At 42.7% G+C, this 21,204-nt stretch overlaps 1 protein-coding gene across 6 annotated transcripts in view; it reads left to right on the plus strand.

Annotated features, from left to right (window-relative positions):
• Positions 1 to 21,204, plus strand: part of HIVEP1 (HIVEP zinc finger 1) — a 133,816-nt gene that overhangs the window by 27,084 nt on the left and 85,528 nt on the right. Inside the window, exons 1-2 of one of the 6 annotated variants that reach the window (XM_061449466.1) lie at positions 18,616 to 18,803; positions 19,218 to 19,396. The exons of 3 other annotated variants lie outside the window; for them this stretch is intronic. In XM_061449466.1, the coding sequence (XP_061305450.1) occupies positions 19,366 to 19,396 (31 nt within the window). In that variant the 5' untranslated portion in view covers positions 18,616 to 18,803; positions 19,218 to 19,365. Of the gene's footprint in view, positions 1 to 18,615; positions 18,804 to 18,899; positions 18,932 to 19,033; positions 19,397 to 21,204 lie in introns of those variants that run through there. 2 more of the 6 variants (XM_061449468.1, XM_061449467.1) reach the window with 2 other exon arrangements.

Genomic DNA, 21,204 nt, shown 5'->3' on the forward strand with positions numbered 1-21,204 from the left:
TTTTATTTCAGCCAGGTGGTGCTTTTTAAGTTCTTGCTTACTGAGTTAGCACAAACAAAACCTAAACAGCAAAGTACAGACACAGAGACTTGTCATACATTCTGTTCAACCTGTTTCTCCAGGATTTTGTCTTCAGTGCTTTATAGCTACAGAAATCTGAGGACCCAGCTCAGTGTAGCTGCTCTTCGCCTTTATAATGCTCCTTTTCTAAGGGGGAACCTTTCCTAGAATTAAAGAAAGACTATTTCAGATCATGTTTCTGTTGTTTTTTACTTTTTTTTTTTATTTTAAGCTTCTGTTTTTCTGTTTTCTCAAGTTATGTTACAACCAAGGTGCCGGTCGTATCATATTCTTCAAGCTTATCTGGAAACAGGTCTTGCTGATGAGGAGGATCCTCTAAAATCTGTGTTTTACTTCTTAATAATTCAGTTACATCATGTACTAGAAGAGTTCTATTGAATCATGTAGCACTTTGTCTTCTAGAGCTATAGCACTTTATTGCAATCATGTACGACATTAACATGCACTGCTAGCTTTACTTATAGACCAAACCTGACATACTTAGGTAATGACAGACTTGGCCTTGTGGGTTGATATTTGAAAATTGTATTCAACAACTAGCCTGTTCCACAATTAGTTACTTTTTGGGGCTCTGGCCATCACAGTGGTGAATTACTGAAAACAATTTGAGAACCTGTTGAAGCTGTGGATTTTGGTATTCATAAATATATATGGGTGGGAAGTGCTGATAAAAATACTAGGTAATTTTTAATGGGTTTGGGGGCTTCTTTCAGTGGGCTGTAAAACTGAAAATACCCAGTTAGTCAGTTTATTAGAAGGCAGTATTCATTCCTTACACGTATAACCAAGTCTTCTGTAGATAGGCTGTGCAAAAAGGAAAATGGGGACTTTTTTTTCATTTGGAAACTAATTTGAGTTTAACGGAGATAGAAATGTAAAATTCAGGGAATGTTCCAGCTCTGTGTTCATACTTATTCTGGGGGCATGGGGGGTGGGGGGGGAGAATCTCTGTGTCTGGCTTTACCCACTTTTAAAATGGAATACTTCACTGAGAATAGCTTGTAGCTGTGCATAGCTGGGCTTTGAGTGCACAAAATTTGTGTGTCTTATTTGGGTTCCTAAGGAGGCATTGCCCAAGTATTATTTAAGTATCAAATTTCAGGCTGAATATTTTCAATCTGCTTGTTTTGCAGTCACCTAAAATTACTGTAACTGTGAGAAAGGAAAAAAAGTGTAGCTTGTGCTTTTGATAACTGTGTATGTAATCAGCACCTCCCGCTTAATGAATTAGTTGGCTGTTTCTTTCATACAGCAATAGGAGGGAAAGCTGCTGGGATAATCAGCAAGTATTGGCAGAGGGATTCAGCAATGTATGTATTGGTTAATATTTCCTTTAAATAGTTTTCAAGTAGACTAGGTCAAAATTTTGAATATGTCCCCCTATGTGTCTAATTATTTTACAGAAGCTGAGGCAAACTGAATATTATAAACTGTACAGTATTAAACTACTTTCTTAAACCTTGAGGGAACACTGAAGGGTTTTATTTCCCTTTTACAGTGCAGTCAGAGTCTACAAAATAAGCTCTTAAGTTTTATTTTAAAACATTGAACATATTTGAAAGCACTTTTTTCCCCAAAGAGGTCTTCCATAATGTCATATAAGTATCTTTTTCTTAAATGGTGATAAGAATATGTTCTTCCTACAGATATCTATTGTGTTTGTAATAAATTAAGTACTTTGGGCCCAGCTGTGCATGCAGAAGCCCTCTTACGATTTACAATTCATTGCTTAGTGCCCTCCCAGAATTAAGGTATTAAGAAGTAGATGCATCAGCAGAGAATAAATTTATCTTTGGTGATGGCTACTAAACCTGTCCTGTCGACAGTGTTATGTTCCAGCACCCAGACTTATCTTTAAACATTGTCTCTTACTAGCTGGACTTAAAATCAAGTCAAAATAGGCATGGGGCCATTTCCTTAGCAGCAAAGAGAGGACAGTGTGTGCCTGGCCACAAAGTGGTAGCCATCTCTTGGTAGGAAAAGCAGCTCAGGAAAGTTTATAGTCGAAGGGAGGCTGTGCTGCTGGCCTCAATCTGGCGCTTGCCTTCTCAGCCCCATGATGCTCTTCAACACAGGTCTGCTTGTGTGTAATACTGTATCTTTGCTCAGGGAGGGAAACACTGGTGAGGAGGGGAACCAGTTTCTAGGACAGGCTAGACTTAGTAGTAGAGGGAACTAGCCCTCCAAAGGGAATGCTTGCAGGGGATGCTCGATGTGAGCTTACTGTTGCTATCCACATTTAGATAGATACTCCTGCTGATGGCAGGGGTTTGTTTGGTTTTGTTTGTTGTTGGGTTTTTTTGTTTGGTTGGTTTGGGTTGTGTTGTTTTTTTTTGTTGTTGTTCTTGTTAGTTTGTTTGTTTACAAAATCAACCATTTTTATTTAAAACATAAAAAAAGGCAGTCAAGTATCTTGGAGAAGTGTGGTTTTCCTGATTAGGAAGACCTCATCACTAGCATTATAGCTTTGTGGTGTTTATTATCTGCTGTACATGGATGTGAGATACACATTCTTCGCTCAGTCATGGCAGCTGTCAGCCAAGAGTGGAGGCTCCCTGCTGACAGTCAGGCTTGTGCCTGAGCTGGGGTGCCCCATTGGGAAGCTGATACCTGGCTGAGCAGGAGCCAGGGTTTATACAATCACAAAATCAACGAAGTTGGAATTCCTTCAAGATCATGAAGTGCAGGAGACTTTGCTGGCTGTGGCTTTTGGGAGGATCCGAGACCCCTGTGCTACTGTAATGTGTGAAGGTAATTTAAATAATTTCAACATGACCTTGGGGATCTCTGTCCTGCTTTCGCTTTTTATGGTAGAGACCATGTCTTTTCTGTTGATTTGCTGTGACCATTTTTCATCTCTACTTTATTGGAAAGCCAATGATAACTCAGTATTTTCTGTTTACCATCCATAATCGTGGATCACATAGTAGTGATGTGAATTACAACAGTATTTTTATCAAATGTTCAGTAAAAATCGTAGAATCGTAGAGTCATAGAACAGTTAGGGTTGGAAAGGACCTTAAGATCATCTAGTTCCAACCCCCCTGCCATGGGCAGGGACACCTCACACTAAACCATATCACCCAAGGCCTCGTCCAGCCTGGTCTTGAACACTGCCAGGGATGGAGCACTCACAACCTCCCTGGGCAACCTATTCCAGTGCCTCACCACCCTAACAGGAAAGAATTTCCTCCTTAAATCCAATCTAAACTTCTCCTGTTTAAGTTTTAACCCATTACCTCCTGTCCTATCACTACAGTCCCTAATGAAGAGTCCCTCCCCAGCATCCCTATAGGCCCCCTTCAGATACTGGATGGCTGCTATGAGGTCTCCATGCAGCCTTCTCTTCTCCAGGCTGAACAGCCCCAACTTCCTCAGCCTGATTTCATACAGGAGGTGCTCCAGTCCCCTGATCATCCTCGTGGCCCTCCTCTGGACTTGTTCCAACAGTTCCATGTCCTTTTTATGTTGAGGACACCAGAACTGCACACAATACTCCAGGTGAGGTCTCACAAGAGCAGAGTAGAGGGGCAGGATCACCTCCTTTGACCTGCTGGTCACGCTGCTTTTGATGCAGCCCAGGATACGGTTGGCTTTCTGGGCTGCAAGTGCACACTGCCTGACCATGTTCATTTTCTCATCAACCAACACCCCCAAGTCCTTCTCCACAGGGCTGCTCTGAATCTCTGCCCAACCTGTAGCTGTGCCTGGGATTGCTCTGACCCAGGTGTAGGACCTTGCACTTGGCATGGTTAAACTTCATGAGGTTGGCATCAGCCCACCTCACAAGCGTGTCGAGGTCCCTCTGGATGGTATTCCTTCCCTCCAGCGTATCAACCGAACCACACAGCTTGGTGTCATCAGCAAACTTGCTGAGGGCACACTCAATCCCACTGTCCATCTCGCTGACAAAGATGTTGAACAAGACCGGTCCCAACACCGATCCCCAAGGAACACCACTCGTTACTGGTCTCCAGCTGGACATTAAGCCATTGACCACAACTTTTTGTGTGTGGCCATCCAGCCAGTTCTTTATCCACCGAGTGGTCCATCCATCAAATTGATGTCTCTCCAATTTAGAGACAAGGATGTCGTGTGGGACAGTGTCGAACGCTTTACACAAGTCCAGGTAGATGACATCAACTGCTCTACCCCTGTCCATCAGTTCCTTAGCCCCATAATAGGAGGCCACCCAATTGGTCAGGCAGGATTTCCCCTTAGTGAAGCCATGCTGGCTGTCACCAAGCACCGTGTTGTTTTTCATGTGCCTTAGCATGCCTTCCAGGAGAATGTGCTCCAAGATTTTGCCAGGCACAGAGGTGAGACTGACTGGTCCTTAGTTCCTCAGAATTTGTGGGAAGGTGTTTTGCAAATGTGATTTCTAGTATAATAACGCTGTACCTAAGAAATCTATGCTATGTATTAAAAAAATAAGGCCTGCTTAAACTACAAGTAACTATGGAAGTTGAGATCACCAAGACAAAAGAAACAGCCTACAGAAATGACTCTAAGATTTTGACTCTGACTGTGTTTGTACTTTTCACATGTCTGATTGCTGCCAAATTCTAGATGTCATCTTTCCTGGGAACTAACCAATGCTCTCTGGCATGGTTTTTACTTCCCCTTATGTCTATATTTGAAAAAGCATATGTGTAGTGCCTAAATGATTATAGTGGTTAACAAGCTATGGATGACAACCCACAAAACATGTTTGCTAAAGTAAGTTTCATAATGCCTAATAGAAAACAAATACCAGAGCTACTAAAGCAGCAACATTGCTGTATATTTCATACACGAGAAAAACTGAAGGACAGAATCCTAATCTGAGTTTTTCTTGAGCATGCTTCTTCCTGTTGGATTTGAGTTACTGGAACTCTGTGGACAGAACTTCGTTCTTTGGTACATATTTAATGTTTTCCCTGGTAGGGCAGAGCATGGCTATAATGCAGAAAAAACATTACTGTTGTTCCATGAGCAGTAGTTTCATCCTAAGAAGTAGTTTCATCCTAAAGAAGTAAAGCCAGTAGTGTCCATCTAAAGCAGCACTGTTAAGAAGTCATTCTGAAGTCAGCAGCATCTCTGTTCCTAAAATAAAAATGTTCAGGCCGTCTACCATGTGCAGTTGTGTGCAAGTGATGGGATGCGATGCTTAAGCAGCTCAGTAAAGGATTGCAGTGTTTGGAAAAAAACCCTGCCTTACAAGTAGTCAGTCACCCTAGCCAGTGGATGTTCTCGGGGACATGGGGAGAGTGCATCCCAGCTGGGGAGGAGTGTGCTGGAATAGTGCCAGTTTTTCACTAGTCCTCAATGGCAGACTGCCAGTGGTGCCCAACTTGGGTAGCACTGAATTCAGGAGCTAATTCAGCCTGTAACTGCTAGCTTGAACACAGCACAAAATTGGAGGTTTTATTACACATTGCTACTGCTTAGTAGTGTTCTTAACCTTGGGTGTTCAGTCTTGAGCCAGAGCTTTCTGAAGTTGGCTTAAGCTATTAGATTTTCTTTTAAATTAAAAAGGAATTTGAAATGTATTTACTTACCTTCTTTCATTTGATGCTTCACATTGGCTTCTTCCACATCATTGCACTGCTGAGAAGGTTAGGCACCTAAGAAGAAAAACTGAGATTTCTGTAACCTTTTGCTTCCTCTGTCAAATCCCTTAAGAAATTATCAAACTCTGTCAAGGTTTATGGTGTAGTTAAAAGACTTAATAACATCTTTTATGACTGCTTAATGCTCCGAGTAGAAGAATCTCAGTTATGTTGTATAACTAAAAACACTGGCTCACATCTTCAAAAGCAGAATTTAAAGTTCTGTTTTTTTGAAATTAACTTTTAGGTGCCTGTATAAATACACTTAGTTCTGCTAAGATGAATGGAAATTGTTAGATGGGCAGCATTTCTGGTCTGAACTGCACCTTTAGTTTTGGTGGTGTTTTGTTTGGGTGTTTGTTTTGGGCTTTTTTTTTTTTTTTTCCTTCATTTCGTTAGATTTTCAGTATTTCTTTAATATTAGTGCACTTCGTATTTAGGAATCAGGAGATAACTTCCATATAGCCTTCCATTTTGCTCCAGCACAGCAGCTGTTTCAGAATGTCTGCCCTTCTGCCACAGTTTAGCCCATGAAGTTTTCTATTTTGTGTTTAAGAAAACAGCTTTGTATATACATGTGTATCTAATTTATTTTTTTTTTTAATTGTTATTCCCGTAAGACTATTTGTTAGTTAACTGCTGTGGGAACTCTCTGGTTTTCTGGTAACCTTCATACAAAACAGGAAGAAGTGGCCTTTTTCATTTCAAAACGAGTTGAGGCATGGCTCCTAGATGCTTTCCAAAGGAGTGCAGCATGACATCCCATATGGCTAGTCCCATACAGACCTTGCTCAGTCCGGCTGTACCCTGTCAGGTGTGGCTCATGGAGCCAAAGGCCCTGTGTGCCATACCCTTGCATAAGGTTTTGACCACTTCAGAGAAAAGGAGAATTGTGTGACCAGTATAAATAGAGGTATAACTACAGCTTAACTTTATTTTCCTTGGAGTTTGGAGCATATGTGTGAGATACATATACATATAGAAACTTCCCCTCAAACAAAGCCCAGTATCACAACAATCCTAATGCACCTATGTGGAGCAACAAAAGGGAATAAACTTTTTTTAGTTAAGCACCCTTGATCCTGGGTGTACAGCAAAAACTGCATGCCTTGTAGTGTTCCTGATAAACTGTCAGAAGCTGCTCTAGGCAAACTCAACAATGGCTTTGCATGAGATATAACTCCAAGACAAGCTGCTGAAACTTAGAACTTCTTTATGCATGTGCTGTGGACAAGGATTTGCTAAGGGAAGTGTGTGTTAGTAATCTAATTACCGAGGTGTTCTGCTCTGCCTGAATTGTTTTCTCTGGCAGCTTCAGTCCTTAAAACATTGCCACCTTCCATGTTGCCGGTAAAAGAAAAGCCAAAGGAACACGTATCTCTATTGGCTGAGATCTCCACCAGGACTGCAGTCCTGTAAATTTTCATCAAAAATCTAGAGCTGTTTTACCAGGATCATTGACATCTCCCTGGCTTGGAGAACTTGCTTCAGCCGTAGACTCCTCTCGCAAGCTGTGTGGTGGAAATCATGATGAGCGTGTTGGGGGGTCCATAGAACACAGTGGTTCATATGCAGTGGTCTGCATCCAGGTCACTCCAACCCCAACAGCAGCCCAAACGTAGAGAAACTAGGAGCGACAGTGGAGAAGAACAATTAGTGGAGAACAGAAAAGGTATGTATTTTATGTAGAAGCAGGGTGCATGGAAGCTGATGTGCTCAAATATAATATGCATCACTGGCACAGTATATAGAAATGAAAGGTGATGTTCAGCAGTTTTTTGCCCTTTCTTATTTGTTGACCTCTTCGCATCTAACTGCAATCCCCTGCTTTTATTTAATCTGTGGCTGATTCCATGGACTTTGCAGTTGGCTTTTTTTATGCAGTTCAGGTGGCTTGCAGTACTCCATATGGCTATGTCATCTTTTATCATTCAGCATTAGACCTGCTGTTGAGGGACAAGCTGTACCTGACCTTTGCCCAGGTTTATCAGGGACAGCCTCTCTTCTTTCTGTATTTTAAAAAAAGGGACTGCTCCTCTCATAGGCTGCGGTGGACACTTGGGGTTGGGAAAAGGGTGAGACGGTTTGCTTGCGTGCAGAATCACAGGGATGAACTGGGTCCTTAAGAAATGATCTAACCCACTTATCTGAAGATGGGATTGGCAAAGTCTTGGTTATTTCTGATGCAGCTACCATCTTCATATATAGATATATGTTCTAATCCTACTGAAAAGATACATATCATACATATGTATGATGTATATGTATATATCTCTCATATTCTATTCAAGTGCTTCTCTGTCAGAAAGCTTTTCTGACTGTTGCAGTAAAGTATTTCTTCTTGTAATTTGAAAATAAATTTCTTTCCTTTTAGCATCATCTTTCTGAACAACTGGAGACTGTTACCTTGCTCCCTTCAGTTTGCTTTTGTTTAGATTAAATTCATAATCCATCCTTTTTCTACTCTTCTGAATATCTCCTGATTTGTCCACATTTGTTTCATGGAGTGCAGCAGTGAAACTTGACCAAAATGTTCCTGCTGGCATCCCAGTAATGGTGAGTACAGCAGAAGGCTTTCTTCACAATCTCTGTTGCTGTCTATCTATTCCAGAACAACACAGGTTTTTTTTGCAAGAGTGCAATATTGTTGATGCGTATCTAGTTTATTGCATGCTGTAACCTCTAGCTCTCTTCCACATAACTCCTGTTTAGCTGTGAGAGTGCAAGTTGGGGGGTTGATGAAAGATGGAAAACTGGTCGTGAGGCTAGCATGGGATAGTGAAACAGAAGAAGGGATAACAATGACAAAGGAAAAACTACTTGATTAAAGAAACTGTAAAAATATTTCACTGGGGGAGAGAGGGAGGGAAAGGACAAAACCTGGAGTATTTTTTCCACAGTTACTGATTCCAAAAGGATTTCAGCAATAAATGTGCTGAAGTTCAGTTTGGATATCAAGGTTATAATCTGTTTGAGGCTAGGAGATAGCAAAAGATACCTGTTTTTCTTGTATATGCAAGACAGTGTTATTAATAGTACTATTTTTAATGCTACCAACGTTTGTTTGCTTGCATTGGTGCACGCTGAAATCTTTCACTTTGCAGCCTGAGTTGCTTTTCTGGGTGACCTTTTCATATTCTTTGTGCAGAAAAATTCACTTCAGTTGATTTTTTTTTGTGTTTTTTTTTTTTTAATATAAAGTTTTAGGTAAATTCAGTTGTTTTTGTTTCTAGGTATTGTCTTGTAACAATAGTAATTTTGTAAACTTAAGAAAGTGGTACTTCAAACTTTTCCATCATCTTTTTATCCCACATTTCAAATGGCAGGGTTACTTGTGCAGTGTCTGGAGTGGGTATCTATGCAGAACAACTCCTGTGGTGCTTCTGGTTATTTTGGATGTGCCTCATATGCACAGTAAGTTGTGTTTTTTTTTCTGAAAAGAGGGGAAATCCTCACTCATTGAAGCAATTTGTATTCCAGATTGGACCAAAAACTATGGGTCTTTGTAGTGGGCTAAAATCCTGCAAAATTTCACCACTGTTATTTTTTCCAGTAATCCCAAGATTGTTTGTTCAGCTGCTTTTATTCAGTGTAGCACTCAATGCTAGTGTTTGAAAAAACAGGGAGGTGGTTAAAGCAGGGAACTTTTTTTGGGTTCTTTGACACATACTTGTTGTTTCAAGCTCCTTTCCATGCTCACGTTGTCGATTTTGTGTGCGTGTAAAGGAGTGTGCTGTGTGCGTGAGCACTCCCGAGAGGGATGTTAGCCATTTGTATTCCTGAGTCAGCAGAAGTTGCTGGAAAAAGGACAGTAAAAGTGTAGTAACTGCTATGGCGAACGCCACAGTTTGCATTGTGGTGTCTGATCCTGATTATGGGCATTAAGCCTCTACTGACAGCCGCAATTCCCTTGTTTGTGAATCTGTTTCTAGATGCTTTCTTTCTGAGAGTCACACAGCTGTGACTGCACTCTGGTTCATTTCAACATTTCCTCATTAGCCTTAAGGGAACTCTCTTAAAACCTGCTACCCCACGCTGCTTCCATCTTTAGCATGAAAGGGGATGGTTTAACAGCTGTGCGGGAGGACTGCAGGCTAGGATGGATGCGAGAGCAAGAGGGAAGGCACTCCATAGTGGCTGGAAAACTATCTCATCAAATATTTGTTGTATTAGTTTATAATATTTGACCCAGCTGCTACTGACTTAACCAAGGACTAAGCTGAAATCATACAGGAATCTGGGAGCTTTGTTTCTCCTTTGGTCTTTCACTTTTGGCTATTTTGAACCAAAACTTCAAAAATGGAATAGAAAGATATTCATGAATTTAACATTTTCCCCACTTACACAATGGTCTGGGTTAGGGTTTGGGGTTTTAAGAAACTGACAGCTGAATCCACAATGTAGTACACTTAGTGACACTAGTGCTTCTATCCTTGGGCATGTGCACCACTACGAAGGGACAGTCAGCTGCAGAACTGACCTGTGCTTAGTCTTTCAAGGTCTGTGCACCAGTGACTACAATTATTTGTTGTTTAGCATGTTCTGCTCTTGGTGCTAAAATTTGAGTTGCACAATTTGCAGAAATGCTGAGTAACTGCTGTTTCCCTTTTATTTTGTTCTAAATCATTCAAAAATATGCTTATACAAAGCTGTGGGCACCCTACTGCATAATTAATACTACAACAAAACCACAGCAACATTAAAATAATTAGTCAAAAAGGAGCTCTGCCTGTCTGCTACCTACAGAGAAAATTCTGTCCTACCTTTTTATTGCTCTGGAAATGTAGGTCCAGGTCTTTCTAAAAGCAGTTTAAAATAGATCCTGCTTTTGCTGAAGTCCTTCTGAGACTTAAGGAGAGGTACAAACAGCAGGGGCAAAGAGCTTGACATGCCCCTGGAGATCTCAGAGGAGACCACTCCGAAAGAACCAATGTATGCAAGGGGAAATCAGGTCTCTGCTCTCAGGAAGCTGGAACCTGTAACTGTTGGTTTTAATAGGTACAGTAGGTATTGAGCTGTGGGATGAGCAGACTGCAATAAAGCAGGTGTTGGGGTCATCCCTGTGAGTTACACAGCCACCATCTTTTCCTGAATTGTTTGCAAAAGAACCCAGCGTGGCTCCCAATTGTGGCTGAATTGTGGACTTTTTTGGATTGCTACACTAAATATGTTTAGTGCAGAAGTTGGAAGTTAACAGTGATTCCTTTGTGTAGCAGTCCCTTTTGAAGTAGAGCCCTGTATCTACAAGAACACATGCAGAGGGATAAATCCTGCTTTTAAGTCTGTATTTTATATATAAATGTCTTATGAATCTTTCAGCACAATATATGTTAACATGAATATCTACACATGAAAAGGTAATAGGACTTCAAACTATTTTGTTGAATATGTAAGTATCCCTGTCCTTGTTTGATTCCCTCCCTCTCTCAGTAATCAGCGGAAGACTTCAAGGCTTTGTCATTTCACTCCCTTCTCACAGTAATTTCAGTCCTCCTTGAGTGCTGATACTTGGTTCTGTCTTAGCTGTTTGATACCGAAGTCTTTCAGAAAGCTTTAACATCCATATCCACTGGTCAGAAACTGTTTGGCTGCTTTTTTGAAGCCCCCCATCTTAATTTCTGTTACAACATTTCCTAAACCATTTCATGTGCTTTTTCAGATAGAAAACCAGTGGTGTTCTCAGCTGTGGCTGGAAACCCTGGTGCTGTAGCTGGGGCTACCCTGTACTGTGGCATGGTGAGAAGCTCTTACCCAGGCTGGTCCAAGAACATCTGTAATGGGGATGGTCACCTCTCCTCAACCTACTTTATAACTTGAGGCCAAGGGAGCCACACAGGCCACGCAGCTACAGCTATCTTTGGCCCTTCATGGGCTACATTGTCTCATGTCTTGCAGTACTGTTGTTGGTTGGTAAAGACATCCTCTGGTGTTGGCAGCCTACCAGAATACATTCTTACAGCTGAGCCCCGAGGCTTATTCCACTGGAGCTCAAGAGAGATGTGCTTGCCTTAGCTGAGTGCTGATGCTGTCAGTCAGTCAGGGGTGATGTGATGTAACAGGCCACTCTTGATCACATATTATGTGCCGGACTTAAGGCACATAAGATGAATAAGAGCTGGCAGGTCCTAGTTCAGGAGAGCAATGTGTACTGCTGCTGCTGGGCAATGCAGTCGAAACCTCATCTGGGTGACAGTGAGGTGAGGTACTGTTTGCTGGTTGCCCACAGTTGGACCGATGACAGTGATGCACCTAGAACTTTCAATGAATCCTAGGAGTCATGCCATTACTTTTTGGCATTTCTGTTTCCTTTAACTTTGTGCCTAGAGGGAGCCCAAACACAGCCCCAAAGATTCTCCTACCTTCTTCACCCTCATATGGAAGACACCTCTCTGTGGTCTGCGCAAGCAGAACACTTGCTGTAAGAAAGAACCTTGGTTTAAACCACCTCAGGAGTAAGCAGTACAGAGATTCATCCTGGAGAACCAGCATTAGTATAGGGTAAGCAGCTGTTCTCTTGTCATCTTTCATGAATTAACTGGAAAGTTGTGTCATAAATACTTGTGGCTCTGATGGCCTCTGCAGAATACACTGTGTGACAGCCATGCTAAGGGGTCTGTATTGTAGGATTGCGTTGAGTCATATGGTTGGTGATTTAGATGTAAATAATAATTGACACATGTAAGAATTTGAATGTCATTATGTGGAGGCTTTTAGACTTAGGCAAGTTATTTTGTTTTTATGTAGCACTGTAACATGTTTACTATCTTTGACAGTGAGCTTTCCCCCTGATATTAGATAGCAGATAATAATTAGCAAGCAGACAGGGTTATGCAACAAGGGGATATTTTAATAATCTTTGTTTTAGAGAAGATAGGCCAGAATGGAGGTACCTTTTCGAAGCAATCTACTTCACTGATACTTTTGAACAGGCTGACAGCACCTGGGAAAGAAAATAAGTGTTTGCTATTCCTGTTGTAGACTTCTTTCAGTCACTACGACAGATGTTCCAAGCATGTTGTTCCTCTCTTAGCTTTTTTTAGTAGTAAAAATGCTGTGGTCTAAATATAGTTTAAATTGGTTGAGATACCTTGTCTGAATATGATGCAAAATTGCATTAGGCCTGGTTTAAATCATAGTGTAACAGGACAAAACCATTGGTAAGACTATTTAAGTTTGTTTCAAACCCAGGTGGGAATTTTCATTCAATCATATTTAAAGTGGTTCCATGGTTCCAAGGAAGTGCTAATTTCTAGTGTATGTTGCAGTCTGATTTAGGATGAACACTAGATAGCAGAGTGGACTCTTCTCCCCTGTTTATTATTTGGAATAACCTTAGATAAAAATGGAATAAAACCTTAAATAGTTCTCTTTGCTGTATCTGCAGTGTTGTCTCTTTTGACAACTATATAACACACCTCAGGAATACACACATTTTGTTTTTCTTTTGTTCTCTTTTCTTTCTTTTTTTTTTTTTCCAATTAAAAGAGAGCTTGGCATTCAGGAACAGTCAAAGTGGCTGAGAGCAGAGAGAGAACAAATGTACATGCACAGTTTACCCATTTTCCCTTGCGGAATTTGGGAGGTGAGAAGACTACGGCCCTTATGACACTTCCCTCTCCCCCTCCCTCTTCTCTCTGCCAGTGAGTTCCGGTTCAGAGCTTGTCTCTGTCATCTCTCCTGCTCACTTGCTCCTGGAGACCACTAGGAGATCTAACAGGATGATGCAGGCTGAGTTCTTTTAAATGTATTGGTGATAAATAGCTCCTCCTTTTTATTCTGCACCCCCTGTATCTAGATAACTTATTGCTGTTCATGAGACCCACTTTTGGTTGGGAGTGCAGCTGCCTGCCTAGAGTCAGGTCACAGTGGTATGACAGTAACTGTACTGGTGTGTCCCTTACGATTACAAGTGTGTTTCCAGTCAGTGACATTGATCAGGGGAATGAATGCTCTTGTTTGGATACTGGCAAAAGGCTGAAGCTTTCTGCTCTGTTTGACACGTGTCCTGGCATCAGGATAGGTACACAGCTGAAGTTGCTAAATTGCAATGTCTGGGACAAGGTGCGCTTTTGTTTCCAAAAATGATGTGTAGGGGCAACACAAGGACACAGTTCAAGGTTTATTTCACCACTTGGACTTTCACTCCAGTGGAAGAGATTTGGATTTCAACTTCAGAAAATGGAGATCAACAGTTCGTAAGCTATTTTTGCTTCATTACTAGTTAATTTCTGGATAGACTGTTAAAATACCCCTCTAGGAAGGAGGTGTAGGGAAACAGAGGTGCTGTGATCTATAGTCACTGATGACTGAAAACAGCTAGCATCCTTCATTTTGTGTCCCTTGCTGGAGGAAGACAGAAACTTGGTGGTAATCACATGGTGCCAGGTTGTTGCTGTGGATCAGGTGGCAGTAGTAACTGTCTCTCGAATGTCCCACTTCTGTGGGAAAACTCACTAATAATTGGCTTGAGCATCCAATCCTAAGCCATCACAGGATAGGGCAGTTCACAAACGTTTTGTCTTGAAGCCAGTTGGTCCCTGCTGTGATCTCACATAAGGAGGTGTTTTCTTCTAGGTTTGTTTTACAAATTTAGAATTAAGATCATTCATACTGATTTTTCTTTTTCTTTGGTTTCCAGCTTCTCTGCGCAGCAGTGATGATTGTAGTTATTTACTTAATCATTTCTTCACGTTATTTGTGTTGATTTAGTGCCCGTAGGTATTTATGCTGTAAGAACAGTGGGAAAGACTTTGAACATCTAATTTCTCCCCCTTTTTGCAGCATTATCCTTGTGATTAAGGAGAAGTCCTATAGCATTCACCCCAGGAAGTACTTTATAAAGTTCATGGGTAATTTTACTATCCATGGGTAACTGAATGTACTTTTGGATTTTTTTCAGCATGATCATGGCCTTCTCCTAATTGTTTTTACGATTCTATTTTTTCTTTACAGAATCATAAAATAGAGTTGGAAAGGACCATAAGTTCATCTAGTTCCAACCCCCCTGCCATGGGCAGGGACACCTCACACTAAATAAACCATGTCACCCAAGGCTCTGGCCAATCTGGCCTTGAACACTGCCAGGGATTGAGCATTCACAACTTGCCTGAGCAACCCATTCCAGTGCCTCACCGCCCTTACAGTAAAGAACTTCTTCCTTATATCCAATCTAAACTTCCCCTGTTTAAGTTTTAACCCATTACCTCTTGTCCTGTCACTACAGCCCCTAATGAATAGTCCATCCCCAGCATCCCTATAGCTCCCCATCAGATACTGGAAGGCTGCTATGAGGTCTCCACACAGCCTTTTCTTCTCCAGGCTGAACAGCGCCCAACTTTCTCAGCCTGTCTTCATACAGGAGGTGCTTCAGTCCCCTGATCATCCTTGTGGCCCTCCTCTGGACTTGTTCCAACAGTTCCATGTCCTTTTATGTTGAGGACACCAGAACTGCACACAATACTGCAGGTGAGGTCTCACGAGAGCAGAGTAGAGGGGCAGGATCACCTCCTTCGACCTGCTGGTCGCGTTTCTTTTGGTGCAGCCCAGGATACGGTTGGCTTTCTGGGCTGTGAGTGCACACTGCAGCCAGCTCATGTTCATTTTCTCATCAACCAACACCCCGAAGTCCTCCTCAGCAGGGCTGCTCTGAATCTCTTCTGTGCCCAACCTGTAGCTGTGCCTGGGATTGCTCCGACCCAGGTGTAGGACCTTGCACTTGGCATGGTTAAATTTCATAAGGTTGGCATCAGCCCACCTCACAAGCATGTCCAGGTCCCTCTGGATGGCATTCCTTCCCTCCAGCGTATCAACCGAACCACACAGCTTGGTGTCATCGGCAAACTTGCTGAGGGCGCACTCAATCCCACTGTCCATCTCGCTGACAAAGATGTTGAACAAGATCGGTCCCAACACCGATCCCCAAGGAACACCACTCGTTACTGGTCTCCAGCTGGGCACTGAGCCATTGGCCACAACTTTTTGTGTGCGGCCATCCAGCCAGTTCTTTATCCACCGAGTGGTCCATCCATCAAATTGATGTCTCTCCAATTTAGAGACAAGGATGTCGTGTGGGACAGTGTCGAACACTTTGCACAAGCCCAGGTGGATGACATCAACTGCTCTACCCCTGTCCATCAGTTCCTTAGCCCCATAATAGGAGGCCACCCAATTGGTCAGGCAGGATTTCCCCTTAGTGAAGCCATGCTGGCTGTCACCAAGCACCGTGTTGTTTTTCATGTGCCTTAGCATGCCTTCCAGGAGAATGTGCTCCAAGATTTTGCCAAGCACAGAGGTGAGACTGACTGGTCTGTAATTCCCCGGGTCATCCATTTTGCCCTTCTTGAAAATGGGGGTTATATTTCCCTTTCCCCAGTCATTGGGAACTTCACCTGACTGCCATGATTTTTCAAATATGATGGCCAGCAGCTTCGCAACTTCATTCGCCAGCTCCTTCAGGACCCGCGGATGAATTTCATCAGGTCCCATGGACTTGTGTACGTTCAGGTTCTTAAGATGGTCTTGAACCAGATCTTCTCCTACAGTGGGCCCAAGGTCTTCATTCTCACAGTCCCTGCATCTGCCTTCCTTTGTATAATGAAAGAAGTTAATAATCTACTTTTAGGGTTGTTTTCCTGTTTGAAGATCCTCAGGGCTTTAGACTGCATATTAGGAAAAATTTCTTCACTGAAAGAGGGTTATCAGGTGTTGGAACAGGTGCAGGGAAGTGGTGGAATCACTGTCCCTGATAGTTTTCAGAAGGCATGTAGATGAGGTCCTTGGTGACATGGCTTAGTGGTGGTCTTGGAAGTCCTGAGGTAGCCGTTGGACTTGATGATCTTAAAGGTCTTTTCCAACCTCACTGATTCTATGATTCTATGAAAACTGTATGTTATGGAATTCAACCAAGACCCTGATTCTAGCTCTTGTAAAAGTCTGAATCTGGCATAAGCCATTTCCCAAGGTCCATTTTTCTGCATGCATAAAGTAAACGAACCATTAGTTTAGTATGTGAGGCAGAATATCCCTAAATGACAGCAAGGAGAAAGATTTTCAGAAAGACCCACAACCCCTGCTTCGCTGGTTAGCCAGGTTTCTTCCTCCAACAAGGAGATAGAGTTTGTTTGTAAGAACTCGACAGTGGAGAGCTCTTGGGAGAGGCAGTGTGCTGTGGAACAGAAACTGAAGCAGTTGCTGACATGGTACTTCTCTGTTGAACTTTAATGAACAGTCACATTTATACATAAGGTTTGTGGCTTGTCAAAAGTTTATTGGGGCATTAAGGGCCAGCAGTGTCATTTGTGCACTAGGTAAATCCCTCTGCTTGTGGGTCTAACAGCAACCTGACTTGAACTGATAGGTAGATGTCTAATCCGCGACCTTTAGTAGCTGAAATATGTTCACCATCTACAGTGTTCTAAGGTTTGCATCGAAAGAGAACAGTGGATAAAGCATATGTATATATGCATTGCTCTGTGTGATCCTTTCTGGCTTGTAACAGCACATCAAGGGAATTCCAGCCTTAAGGAGTAGCAGAGCAATCACTTTTCCATGTGCTTTCATCCTCGTGAAACATGTTCGTTCATAGGGATTCATGGTGGTGTGCAGCCCGTTGGTCTTAATGGAAAAAAAAGAAAACAACAACCCATGACAGATATAAAGTTTGGTTTTATCCTCTTAATTTTCAATAAGACGTTTCTTATTTGCATTGTCCTGTTGAATTTGAAAGAAGACAGAGAAGATAATCAGAATAGAATGAGGGTAATTCATTTTGTGGTTCACAGTGGCTGAGATTTAGAAGGAAAAAAACCCAGACCTTAATCAGCAGAGTACTTAAGGGCTCCCGCATAAGAATGTTATGCTTAACCTTCAGCAAATGCTTATGGGCTGCCCTGAATAGTAATAAATTTAGGCACATGCTTAAGTGTTTTCCTGAAGGAAGACCTGAGTATCTTGGCAAGTGTTAACATTGCAGCTTCATTTACCTTTATCATAAATCCCAGGACCAGGGGCAAACTTTTCTTTCATCTTTTGGCTGATAGCTGGGTCTATAGATTTTCCCACCTCCTGTTCGGCTTGCTTTCTAAGCTACGGCTCCCTTGCTGGAATCCGATCAGCCAAGGCTGACCTTCAGGGGTGCTCCACATGGGCTGGGGGGCCTGCCTGCATGGATCCACTCGCAGGATCAAAGTCTGCACCTTGCCTTTCATCTGCCAGTTCTTTGCCTTCCGGGGTTAGTCATTTGGAGAAGTTTAAAGGCCTAGTTCAGTCAGTATTTTGCTGTGCCCGTTCACAGGCAGTAGGGCTGGGAGCTGCACGTTGTTGAATGGCTTGCCTGTAGTTTTTTTGTGGTGGGAGATGGGATGGGAGTGGGTTAAATTGGCACCAGCTGTTGGCTGGTTGTGGGAGACGAAAAAAAAGGGGGGGGGGCGGAGGGGGAAACAAAGGAGGGGATAGAGGAAAAAATAAAAAGGAAAGAGAAAAGGAAAGGAGGGAAAAAGGGAAAAAAGGATGGGAAGGAAAAAGAGTAAAGGAAAAAGGGGGGGATGGGAAAAAAGAAAGGAGGAAACAGGAAGAAGAAAAAGAATAAAGTGGAAAAATGAAATAGAGGGAGAACAGGGTAAAGAAAAAAATTAAAAAGGGGGAAGGAGGAAAAGGAAAGGGGAAAGATGAAAAGAAGGGAAAAGGGGGAAGGAAAAAAGGGGAAATTGAAAAAAGTGGGATGGAAAAAGGGAAGAAAGGAAAAAAGGGAGGGGAGGAAAAAAAGGAAAAACTGGGAAAGGATAAAGAGGAAAAAAGGAAAAGGGAGAAAGGTTGAAAGAAAGAAAAAAAGGATATAAAGAAATAAAAGGGAAAGGGAAACATGGGGGGAAGGGAAAAAGGAAAAAAGAAAAAAAAAGGATGGGGGGGGAATGAAAGGGGGAGGGGAAAGGAACCCCCCTCCCTCCCCAACCAGCCCAAGCCCCTCCCAAGCAACGAGCGCCCCCGCAGGCTCCTCCAGCCGCTCCCCAGGGTGGTGGTTGCGCGGGGTGCGGTGTGATCCGCGGGGGCCGCCGGCCTTTCGGCGGGACTGGGCGCGCGGCCCTTACGCAAGAGGCGGCCCGACTTCCCCGTGGCTGCCGTTGCCATGGCGAGGTAGCGGGGGAGGATTCCTGAGATCGTCAGCCGGGAAGAGGGAAGGAAGCAGGGAGGGAGGGGGGGGTGAGATTACGTCTGAACCCGGCACTCCGCTGCGCCTGACGTGGTGCGGTGGGGTCGTCCAGGTGTCCCGGGGAGGATGAGGGGGGCGAGCTCCGCGGGCCTCGTTCGAAATCAAATAAAGATGTGCGGAGGGGTGGTGGTGGGGTGTTGTCTCAGGGTGAGGTGCGCTTATGTGCGGGCAAGGCTGAGAATATACTACCCAGACTCCAGAGAGGAGGATCGGTGTGAGGTGTTGGGCTGGTGTCAGCAGATGCGCGTTCGTGGGTGCTTCTGGCTAGGCTATAGTATATATTTCACGTGCTAGAAGGGGGGTCTCTTAATTTTCCTCTGTGTGTTTTATTGCTGCAGTTAGTTGTAACCGTAGTAGTTGGAAGCTGTGCATAGAAACATACCATGAAAACATACAAGCCCTGAGCAAGCAGCCGCTCTAAATATTAGCCCTGCGCTTGTGTCTAGCCTAGGTCAGGTTGTTGGTAGATGAGCATGAACGGAAGGAATGATGGAAGAAGGCACCGGTGTCTGCTTCGGTAAGTTTTCTTCCTATTATCTTTAATTATTAGTGGCTTACTCCATCTCTTAATAGCAGAATGGGAGCAGTTCCCACTGGTGTGTCACCAATGAGGTCTTTTTGTGCTTTAGAACCTCTTGCTCCTCTTTGCCTGCCTGAAGTCCTAGAAGCAGGTGAGAGTTTATTGACTCCTGTCACTGCGATCTCTTCTTCTGTTGCCCCAAGGGTCTCATTAGTGCAGGCAAAAACTTCATAAATACTGATGTTAGGATTTAAGTTTGGAAAAGACGGTGGATTGTCTGGAGGAAAGTATGACAAACACCATGCTACAAAGTAGTATATTGTAAACGTGTTTCTTAACAGATCCCACCTGGGTTAACAATAATGTTCATTGCCAGAAAACAAATGTGTGCAGGGAAAAAAAAAAAAAAAATCTAAGTAAATTTAACATTCTAAAACTGTTTTACAGCTGTGGGATAAGAAATGTGTTAGGATGTGAGAGTATGCTACTGGGAAATGAGCTTGCATTACACCCACAGAGCATTTACTGTACATTAGTTATAACCCTGTTGTTTTTGTTGTCTGCAATTAATTGAGTAATTTCTTCCATGACTGAAACTGCAGGTTAAGCGTGTTTGCTTTGAAAGACAGTCTTCTAAATCAAGACAGCTTTTGCACTTACCATATTAACAAGCTCTTGCAAAGTACGTTTTGTGCACTATGGTTATGAATTCCTGAAAGGTGTCGGTGGGGGTTAATTCACTGTTACATAAACAGCTAATAACAGCATTTCAGTGTACGGGAACTGCTCTAAAATAGTTATTAGCTTCCAGGCTATTACCAGAGAAAAGGCTCTGTTTGGTCTACATGAATCAAGGCATTTCGCTTTTGCAATTAGTATTCATATGAAAAAGACAGAAGCAGGCTATAAGAACTTGAAGGAGTTGAAGCAAGGATGCTATAGTAGAAATAGGCGAAGACTAACCTGTCATGTAGCTTTAGCATTAGTTTTACAGCTGTGACAGTATCTTTTATCTCCAAATTCTATTGGCAGGGGTAACCCAACAAAATTACAACCAAAACAGTTTTCCAAAAGTAGGGTATTTTTTGTATGAAGACATTTGAGAAGAGCATTTAACTAGCGAAGCATACCTGCTACCTGTGTGCATGCATGGATATTCTAATAAAAAATGCAGAAGTTGGAGCTGGCAATGCCTAAAGCTGAATAATAATACATTTGTACCAAACTGTGCAGGCACAGGGGCAGCAGCACAGGAAGCCAGGAGGTGAGATTTATTGCAGCAGGGTTATGCAGTGGTTCAGCACCCTCCAGGCAGTGCAGGAAGGAGCTGAGAAGTAGCTATCAAGGGACCAGGGATGCCTGCCTGTGCCTGGAGGGTGGCAGGTGGGCCTACAGCCATTGAAACTTCCCATCAGGAATTTGCTATATGTTTCCATTGTCAGAGTGTTTATTTAGCAAAGTAGGCCTGTTGAAGGAGCCTGCAGAATTGACGTCTTCTTTGGATATGAGCAACTGTTATTTGCTCAGAGAACTTGAAGTGTTTGGGTATGAGAACTTTGCTTGCGTTTAGACACCCAGGGTTGCCCGCAGACTAACTTACAGCTGTCCTTTTCAGGAACTGGAAATACTGCTTCAGCTGCATTTCTAGAAGTGTACAGCAAGGGTCTTTCTTGTGTAATTCAGCTCTCTCTTTCACATATGTCTGATGTTTGTTAATACTGAGAACTACTTTCCAAGAGATAAAGTAACTTATGTTTTGGTTGTTTGAGCTTGAGGGATTTGACTCTTGTTTATTTTAAAATGCT

This window comes from Pezoporus flaviventris, unplaced genomic scaffold (genome assembly GCF_033815535.1).
Source record: "Pezoporus flaviventris isolate CSIRO_AGI_PZ_B2104156 unplaced genomic scaffold, CSIRO_AGI_Pfla_v1 ptg000007l, whole genome shotgun sequence".
NCBI lineage: Eukaryota > Metazoa > Chordata > Aves > Psittaciformes > Psittacidae > Pezoporus > Pezoporus flaviventris.